This window comes from Apodemus sylvaticus, chromosome 1, assembly GCF_947179515.1.
Source record: "Apodemus sylvaticus chromosome 1, mApoSyl1.1, whole genome shotgun sequence".
In the NCBI taxonomy this organism is placed as follows: domain Eukaryota; kingdom Metazoa; phylum Chordata; class Mammalia; order Rodentia; family Muridae; genus Apodemus; species Apodemus sylvaticus.
In genome coordinates, this window is record NC_067472.1 from 87,386,136 (window position 1) to 87,396,384 (window position 10,249).

Consider the following 10,249-nt stretch of genomic DNA (forward strand, 5'->3'; position numbering starts at 1 on the left):
AAAATGAAGATGGAGATCTTTTTAAAGGTTTATTTTAAATTCTCTCTACATGTTTATGTGTGTGTATGTGCATGTATGTGTATGTATATATGTATGCATGTGTGTTTATGTGTGTATGTACATTTGTGTATATGTGTATATGTGTGTATAGATGTATGCATGTGTATGTGTGTATGTATATATATATGTGTGTATGTGTATATGTGTATGTGTGCATGTACGTGTGCTTATATGTATAATAAGTGCATACCTGAAGAGCAGAGATGTTAGGTCCTCATGAATTTTACAGGCAATCATGAGCTGCCTGGGGTGGGTGCTAGAAAATGAACTTGGATCCTCTGCTGGAGCAATACATGCTCCTAACTATTGGGCTATCTCACCCTCCTCCATACTCAATCAAGCATGTAAATTGTAATTTCCACCCTTCCTCACTATACTTTTTATTAATAAGCCTATGATTTATTTTTAGTGTGTGTGTGTGTGTGTGTGTGTGTGTGGTGTGTGTAGACTTGAACCCAGAACTTAGCATGTTAGGCAAGTAACATGCTCACCCCAAGCCTAACATTTACTAATTACCTGGTGTCCTAGCCATTCAAAAATGGAAATAATAGAATTCACACTGATGATGGTGACAATAATACCATGGGATACTAATACTATGAGCCTGTGCCCCTCAGAGCCCCACTTCCTGAGGATTGTCCCCTGGTGCTCTGGTTCCCCCCACCCCCCAGCTCTGGAAGAGCCACTGATGTTTTTTTGGAAGGAGAATGCCAAGGCTCAGGGTTAACTGGCCCCTGTCGAACAGTGTGGCCATGTTTCCCTGAGTGTTAGGGTCATGTGTCACTCACCACTGCTGAGCATTGGTTCCACCCTCTGAGGAGGGCCTTGCCCTGGCCTGGACTTTATCCTGGGAGCCTTTGGCCTTAGGCCACTGTCCTTCCATCTTCATTTGGAAACATCAAGTAGCTGATGTCATCAGAAGAGGCTGGAGTATGGACTCACAGGAAAACACTAGCTGGCTAGTGAGTTCCCGTGTGTGCAGTCATGAAGGGCAGGTGTGTGCAGCAGTCACTGGCTCCAGGCCCTGCTGTCTGTCTGTCTGTCTGTCTATCCCCAGAACGAAGATCACAAGTTGCTCTGGTTTTTATGGGACTCAGACAAATTTCATCTCTTCTGCAGAAATGCAGATTCTAAAACATTGAAAACAGTATGCCTTTCTTCATTCCCTTCTTTTCTACTTGATATTTGCTTTGAGTCTTTTCCCCTTTGTGTAAATATTTATTTTTAACACATAGGAAAGGTTATATGTGTGTAAAATATTCAAGCAAAATATCTCCCTAGTTGGCATAGATCATTGTAGAACCACTTTAAACACCCATGAATAATAAAATAATAAAACTTCAATAAGTTTATGCCATCCAGGATCTTGAGACTTATCAGTTTCCTTCCACTGCGTGAGACTGAAGAGGCTCTTAACCTTTTAAAGTGCTGCATGCTGTCTCAGAGATGACTTTAAAATACTGCGTACATTAGATCTTACAGATCTACTTTGAGGAGTCCCCACTGTTGGCTGTCAACATTCCTTCTGGATTATTCTGTCTGCTCAACAGTTGAGGTGTTGCTGTGTTTTTGGTCCATTCTCCCTACTATGCCATCGATGTGAATTTCCCCCAAACTGGAATCTGGGCTGAGGATTCTTTTGAACTGTGTGACACTGTACCCCGGCAGGGGTGGGCACTCCCCAGTTGCACTGTCTGGGTTGTGAACGTGTCCTCTCTCCAAGGCCTTTCTCAGGACTGGTATTTCTTCCTCTTCTCTTTTGTTATGTAGTTGAGTCTTCTCTACACCTGCAGACCCTCCCCTCGGCAGTTCAGAGCATCCAATTCTAACTTCTTCTTCCTGTTGGTGCTGCTGATTGGATTGTGCTTAGCAATCATACCTCTGACGATCAGCATGGCTCGGTAAGTATTTCTTCATTTTCTAAAACAATCTTTGGTTTAGTGACCTGTATCTCATTGTATTCAATAACTTGTAACATTCTTCAGGGCTTTTCTAGAGTATTCTGCCCTTAGAGATCAGTAAGTTCCTCTGGATTCTCCATATCTACCTTTATTGCTTTTTTGGTTTTCCTTTGATTTGTTTGATCTTGCTACTTTTTACTCTCAGTCCTGGGGAGCAGGCAGAGGCAGAGGGGATGGAGATGGGCAGATCCCAGGGACTCATTGGCAGCCAGACTGGTCTAATGGGCAAGCCCTAGGTCCAGTGTTCACTGAGAAGCCTTGTTTTAAAAAAGAAAGAAGATACTGATGTTGACCCCTCTGACCTCCAGGCACAAGCAAGCACTCTTCCACACTTGTGTGTATATACACATGTGTACACATACACACAGACAGACAGACAGACAGACAGAGACAGAAAGAGAGAAACAGAGAGAAGGGAAGGAGGGAGGGAGGGAGGTAACAGATTGCTCATTTATTTCTGCCAGTTTCAGATTTCTCAGTTACCCCAGCACAGTCTTCCTTCCCAAGTTTATTTTAAAGTCTGTCTTTCCCACTTCCCACATTGTGCCCAGCTGTCATATCTTTTTAGTTGTCTTTGATTCTCTGGGGAGTCTAGGCTATTTTCTCTGCCTTTGAATTAAGAGACTGGAGGATAGATATGTGTTTAATTGTTTATGTTCCATGACAGCAAGCTTACTTTTCTGTCTTGAGTATCCTGTAAACTGAAAGTTAGACCTAGGGACTTGATGCAGTTTCAGGGTCAGCATTTTCAAACTTAATATCCCAGGACTTCTGGACTGGGGAAGTTCCCCGTAGGCTATTGTAAATAAACATGCTGACCATGCGGAGGCAGACCTCCCGGCCTGGGCTGAGCCTCCTCCCTCTGTCCTGGCAGCATCCCCTCCTCAAAAGCCTGTGGCCCATTTACCAACTTCAACACAACCTGGGAGGTCATCCCGCAGACCGTGAGCTCCTTCCCCAGCTCGCTGCAGACTCTGATCCATGGCGTGACATCGGAAGCCTTTGCGGTGCCTTTCTTCATGATCATCTGGTGAGTGACAGGCCGCACTTCTCATTGAGATATACATCTCCTCTCACTTGGGAAACGGTTTGTGTGTTAGAATTGGTGGGTCCAGGAATCACCTCACAAACCACACAGGCGCCGATCTCAGTCAGACAGGGAGAATCTATTGAGCAGATGCTCCAGGACTGATCAATCAGGGGCATGGTGTAGATTCAGGAACTGAACCGTTACCTACAGTTAACGGTTAAGATCCTACAGGGTTTTTTAAAACCCAAAATCCACAAACAGCTATTCCAAGTTATTCTACCAATCATGATTTAGGGATAGGAGGATTTCCTTGGGAACATATCTTTGTTGTACACTTAACCTGCTCCCATTGGTTGGGGTATTCATTCAACTGTGGCAGGGGACTTGTCTTCTCTGATATTCACATCCTAACTTGTCTATCAGGATGGAACTTGTCTAACATTCATGTCTTAACTTGCCAACCAGGATATCAGTTACCCATGTACTTTCTGCCAAGTAGGATGTCAGTTCCCAGGGAGGTCTCCGGAATGTAAGCTTTACTTCACCACTACTCAAAATGGAAGTTTTATTCCAAATAGTTTCTTATATTGGTGCAACATCTCTCTTCTGTTGGGGTCCATCATAGGGGCAATTTACAAAGGCTTATCCATAGGTGCAGAAAGTGCTGTTGGATGGATAGTTTGGGTCAGTAACTATACAAAACAGTTCTACTGACTTCTATCATGATTGGTTTCCAAGGGTAGAGAGCATAACAGAATATGTAATCAATCTTGGCATTAGACAGTTTCCTTTTGGGCTGGAGAGATGGCTCCGCAGTTATGAACATTGACTGCTCTTCCGAAGGTCCTGAGTTCAAATCCCAGCAACCACATGGAAGCTCACAACCATCCGTAATGAGATCTGATGCCCTCTTCTGGTGTGTCTGAAGACAGCTACAGTATACTTACATATAATAATAAATAAATCTTTGGGCTGGAGCGAGCGAGGCCCTGAGTTCAATTCCCAGCAACCACATGATGGCTCACAACCTCTGTACAGCTACAGTGTACTCATCTACATAAAATAAATAACTAAATCTTTTTTTTTAAAATAGAAAGTTTTCTTTTAATGACAGGCTAGTCAGGTAACAGTTACCTAGGCCTTAACATTTACCTAGGTCCCAACAGAATGCTTTCTGCCAGTGTGACAAAATACCCGAAAACCAGTTTATAAGACAGGAAGGTTTATCCTGGCTTAGGGTATCAGGGGCTCCACTCCATGGTCCCTTGGCCCTGTTGCCTTTGGGCCTGCATGGTGGGAGCACGTGGTGCAGGAGGCCTGTTCACTGTTTGTCCACTGGGAAGCAAAGAGGAATTCCTTTCCACATCCCCTTGCAGGACACACCCTGTGCCCTGCCTCCCTCCTGCGAGGCCCCCTCTCCTCACAGCACCACCTGCTGGGAGCTGGGACTTTCAGCACTTGGGACTTTAGGAATGCTCCCGAGGGTCACGTGCTAGGGGAGTGTTGACTAGACTCAGATCACACATGTGAACTGAACCCCGAGGTCCTGCTCATAAAAACCAAATAAGCGTGGCCTATTCCTGACATTACTATATCCACCATCACTAGGTGGTTTGCCTAAATCTTACACTTTATGGAGAAAAAAAAAAAGGATCAGTGAGCAACAGAGAAACCCCAGAGAGCAGCTTGTACTGAATTGTGGCTCAGCCGTGTCTAAGCCATATTCAACTGCAGCTAGCTGTGCCTTCTGCCTTCCACGCCTTGACTTACAAATGACTCTTAGCCTATGATATCATTAGTCCAGTAAAAGCTGGTTTAAAAAGAAAAAAAAAAGGCCGGGTGGTGGTGGCTCACGCCTGTAATCCCTGCACTCTAGGAGGCAGAGGCAGGCAGATCTCTGAGTTCAAGGCCAGCCTGGTCTACAGAGTGAGTTCCAGGACAGCCAGGGCTACACAGAGAAACCCTATCTCAAAAAAAACCAAATCCAAAAAACCAAAAAACCAAAACCAAAAAAAAAAGAAAGAAAGAAAGAAAGAAAGAAAAAGAAAAAAAAAAAGGACAAACCCTCATGAACAGGGGAATCCCATTCCTTGCTGAGGTTAATAAAATGAATTAGGGATGCTCAGCTGGCTGACCTGGACCTTCCTGAGAAGCTGTGTTCCTGCAGCAATGGGGTTAATAGTTTGCTCACTGCCCCTGGTGGTGAGCGTCCACTCTGCCTTTGCTGTCCTGGTGATTTGGTCTTCATTTTATCAGCCCTGTCTGAGGACATTAAGCAGAATGAGGTGAGGGATCACCCTCAGTCCCACTTAGATCTCTCCATGAAGGTAATTTGTCCCCATCTGAGACTCAGCATTGCAGACAGGAAGCTGTTGATGGCTTTTAGTCCTAACCTTGTGGTCGCCGGGTTTTCCTGTACCCATCTTACAGATGAGGAAACTGAGGCCAGAGCACTTGCCCAGTGATCACTCATAGCCAGTTAACTGACACCCTGAGCTGACTTTCTGGTCTGTACCTCGTCTCATTGTGTCATTCTGCATGTCAGGGGAGCATCAGTAATTTTATAATTAGCTGAGAAAGTTAAAGACTCCTGGTTCCAGCGGTTTCTCAGGCTGTCTGCTTCGGGGATATGAGGATTTGTTTGCTTCGTTATTTTTCCTAGCAAAAGAAAACATAGTTCAGATTAAATGTTCTGTGTTGGTTTCTGGTGGCCTGTGGATGGCATGACTCCCCGGTGAGTGTTGGGCGGATTTTAGTGGCCTTAGATGATACTGGCTCCTATGTGAGGCTGAGGGGTTCTTGTTGGCCTTCAATGATACAAACTTCCCTGTGAGTGCTAGGTGATTTTTTAGTGACCCTCTGGTGACACAGGTGACTATCTGTCTTGCTTTGCAGCCTCGTCATGTTCTACTTCATTGCACTGGCTGGAGCACACAAGCGGGTGGTTCTACAGCTCCGAGAGCAGCTGTCCCTGGTAAGGAAGCATGGGACCAAGGGTCACGACTCAGGGCCATTAAACCAAGACTCAGCATGGTGGCACAGGCTCTCACTCAGAAGGTTGGGGCAGGAAGCTTGCAAGTTCCACATATGGCTGTTCTACATAGTGAGTTCTACACCAGCCAAGGTTTGGCTCAATAGCAAAACCTTGTTTCAAATAAAGAAGGGGGGGCAATAAAATAACAGCTCTTTCCAGTTCCCCTTGGTCCATCCAGCGCTACACCAGAGAGACAAAGTACTAAAGAGTTAGAGAAGCTAACTTTGGAATGGGGAGATGGTTCAGTGTGAAGTGCTGCTGTACAGGCGTGAAGACGCAGGTCAACCTCAGCGTCCATGTAAAAAGCCACACATCATGGCCTGCCTTCTGCAGCCCTGGCACTGGGGAAGTGAAATCAGGTGGCTCTCTGGGCTGACTGGCCAGCAGACCTAAATACCCGGCAAGTTGCAGATGTAATTAAGAAACTGTCTCAAAAAAAGAAAAAAAAATGGCGGACCAGGGAGTAGGAGAGATGGCTCAGTGGTCACGAGCACTTGTTGCTCTTGCAGAGGACCATGGCTACTGCAGCCAGTGGCTGGGGAAGGCCTGTTAAAGGCAGTGACATCAAAAGTGAGATGTGAATTATGGCAATAGCCATTTTATTCCAGGTCTTGATTAGGGCTGGGAGGACCCAGTGTAGGAATTAGCCAGGCACTTTGGAGAGACAAGAGATTGGGTGTGTGTGGCTGGAGGGCCGTGAAGGATGAGGTTTGAGGCAGGATAATTCTTTAACACTAGCCAGAAGTCACTATATTGCCTGGCCGATCTAATAGGAGGTTTGGATTTCTTGAGAATTTGGGTTGTTTGTGTATCTGAAACTAGGTCTTTATAACCCAGGCTGTCCTCAAAAACAGTATGTAGTCAAGGATGGCCTGGAACTTCTGATCTTCCTACAGTCACCTCCTAAGGGTTGGAGGTCTCAGGCATGGACCACTACACTTAATTTATGCAATGCTGGGGGTTGAATCCAGGGCTCTGTGCATGCTGGGAACTGAGCCACATCCTTAGCCTCATGTACATTTCTAGATCTCCAGCTATTGTGAGGACAAGGGGCTATGGTTGAGACTTCAGTGAGAGAGACAGGCCAGACTGGAAGTCACTGTGGTAATCTAATGACTGGAATTCCTTACCTTGAGTCAGAGCAGAGACTCACTAGGTAGAAATAGCTTTGTACAGTTCTAAACATACAAGATGCCCTTTGAACCTGTTTGTCTTTTTAGGAGAGTCGTGACAAGCGTTACCTTATTCAGAAACTAACGGAAGCTCAAAGGGAAGTGCGGAGCCAGCCGGCGTCAGCATGAAGATGCTGCCTGCAACTTCTCAGCACAGCTCTGATGACCCTGAAAAGTCCACCTGGGGGTTGAGTGGAAATGACGTTTGGTGACTTGGCCAAGCGGGCTGACCCCCAGACTGACCCCCAGGGAGCGGTGACTCGCTGTGGACTCCACCAAAACACTAACTCCTCGAGCTGCTCAGCCTCTCACGATCAGAGAGGGGGAGATTTTTATTTATTTTGTTTTTGTTTAGACTTTTGTATTTTTAGAAAAAGGTTTGTGTGTGTTGCTTTTTAGAGTAAAATGGAGATTTCTTTGGAAGCCTTTCCAGGCTAAGTGAATACCATCTCGAATGGCACTGGTGACTTCAAATTAAACCTGACTTCTTCTGTCTAATGAATGGGAATCTTCAGACGCTAAGGCTTAGGACAGCTGATAGGAATGTGGGGAGGCCATCATGGCTGCAGAAAGAAAATCCATCCCTTCTGTGCACCCTGGTCACACTTGAATTCCCGCCCATGCCCGTCAGTATTACCCCCTTGAGGAAGGGACTAGGGCAAGTGGCAGTCTCAGATTCTCTGCTTTTTGGGACTTTTCTCCAGGGAAAGTGACCTCAGCTACATCAGCTTTTAGTCTCCACCTGGCCCCAAGTTCTAAGATCTGGTGACAGAATTGAAGAGGGGTATAAACTTGCAAGGTGCAGACAGTTCCTCTCTGCTTTCCAAATGTCATTCCTCTTCCTTGCATGGAGTTCTTCATTCCTGGAGGTCACAGAGCATCTCAGGCAGGCTGCAGCATGCTTTTTGGTACTGGAGCTGGGCTCATGGGTCAGGGGTTATATTTGTGATGTCAGAGGTAGGTCCACAGCCCAGACTGTTCATAAGAACGCCCCATAATACACACATAGGTTGGGTTCTGATTACTTAAGTACACATTTCAAAGGGCTAGGTTTTGTTTGCTTGGGTATAAAACTGTGTGTGTGTACCTTTGTTTTTATAAAACATGACAAACACAGCGTATCTCTTGAGATCTCCAGTGTAGTAAAAGCCTCCCTTTAATAAATACCTCATCATAAGCCTCCCTTAGGGGGTGACCCTTTTAGTGGTGTCTAATTTGATCTGTTTTCACTTTAAGGTCTTGTCAGTGTGCTGCAGTCCTGTGATGGACAGGTGGAGTCTTTACTGTTTTTCATTGGCTCCTAATCTTTAAATTTCAATTAATATTTTAGAAAGCTGCCAAGAAGGATTTCCCTGCTCTGACTACTACCCTCTTCCTAAAAATGACTGGCTTCTCCTTCTGGAAGCAAAGCAAATTTGTTATTGCTTACACGTCTATATGTGTATAAAGGGTGCTTTGTCAGGTGTGTTTGTGTGTGTGTGTGTCCATGACTAACTTGTCTGAATTCATATAAAGGGCCATTGGTCAGGTGTGTGTGTGTGTGTGTGTGTGTGTGCGCGCGCATGCGTGCATGTGCATACATATATCTGGAGGCAGAACTCATATCCTCAAGCCCAGCACAATCATTTCTTTCATCTTTCACGAGGCTGTTAACCTGGGATATTTTTGTTTCTGTGGGAACGTGTGCTTCCTAACATTTCCTTGTGTTTAAAGATCTATGAGGTTTTAAGCCTAACAACAGGAGTTTTGAGTAAACCAAAGTTCATTCCATTCTCATTTTACAAATCCTGGTTGTTGGCATTTTTTTCCTAGTGCCTTCATGTAATATTCTTGTCCTTGCTGCCATGGTCCTGAGGATTATCTGCTTTCCTGAATTTGTAGGAATGGTGGATAAAACGAACAATATATTTTCTTTATTATAAAACAGATACCAAAATATGACAATTGGTATATTGGTTTTAGTTAGTGCTGCTAATGTGCACACCTCTTACTTGAATATTTTGATAACTTTGAATAACCAGGCAATGTCTGTATAGTTTTAAAGTTCAGCTCTCTTAACAGGTGTGTGTTAAACTACTGATACAGTGTCTTGAAAGTTTTAAAGTATGGTTGTCCTTGAACCCACAGAAGTTCCTCATTACCGATCAAGTGATAAGAACTGCAATACTCTCTAAAGTTGCTCTTTGTCACTGCAGTTAGAGGAAGTAGCATTTTGACATTGATGGATGTGTTAGATGAGTCTTGTCTCCTCTTGGCTATTCAGAAGCTAAAGAAAAGCATGTTTGTGTGTTTTGAACTTGAAAGACAAAGATATCTTAAGCATTTTATATCTCACTACCATTGAAAGCCACTGTTTGTATTTATTTTATTATTGTATAAATTTAATAAATATTGAACATAACTATGTGTTGGGTGTGTGTTGTGAATACATATTTCTGAAGTTCTCTTTAATAACATCTTGATGTTCTCTGCAAGTAGCTCCCGTTTTTAATGGCCGTCTAGTCTTCCACAGTGGCAACACACATTTCTGGTAACTATGCAACCACAGATGGGTACTTGAAGTGAGTATTGTCATTCTTCCTCATAGGAACATTGGGAAAGTGAACCTGAAAAGCCTTTGCAAACATTTTCATTTCCCCTCTTCTGCTATAGGCTCCTGTTCTGTTTTTCTTTCTTTCTTTCTTCCTTAATTTTCCCTTCTTCTTCATCTTCTTCATCTTCTCCTCTTCCTCCTTCTCCTTCTTCCTCCTCCTCCTTCTTCCTTTCCTCTCCTCTTCTCTCCCTCCACCCCCTTCTCTCTCTGACAGAGCAGACTTGCAGGTTCATGCAGCCACAAAATGTTCTCATCCCAGTAAAGGAGGAGAATCCAGTTAGACAGGTCTTTAGTTTGCATTAACTGTTAAGTTGGCAAATCAGACCTTGAAGCCAAAAAATCTGATGGCAGTTAGCCACTATGCTTTTTGGAAACAGAAGAATTCATTTTTTCCTGGTT

At 44.3% G+C, this 10,249-nt stretch overlaps 1 protein-coding gene across 1 annotated transcript in view; it reads left to right on the top strand.

Annotated features, from left to right (window-relative positions):
- Tmc7 (transmembrane channel like 7) overlaps window positions 1–9,588 on the top strand; it is a 52,057-nt gene extending 42,469 nt beyond the window's left edge. Inside the window, exons 13-16 of the mRNA XM_052200493.1 lie at window positions 1,831–1,961; window positions 2,896–3,051; window positions 5,947–6,025; window positions 7,306–9,588. Coding sequence (XP_052056453.1) covers window positions 1,831–1,961; window positions 2,896–3,051; window positions 5,947–6,025; window positions 7,306–7,386 — 447 coding nt within the window. The 3' untranslated portion in view covers window positions 7,387–9,588. The remainder of the gene's footprint in view (window positions 1–1,830; window positions 1,962–2,895; window positions 3,052–5,946; window positions 6,026–7,305) is intronic.
- The last annotated feature ends 661 nt before the right edge of the window (window positions 9,589–10,249 follow it).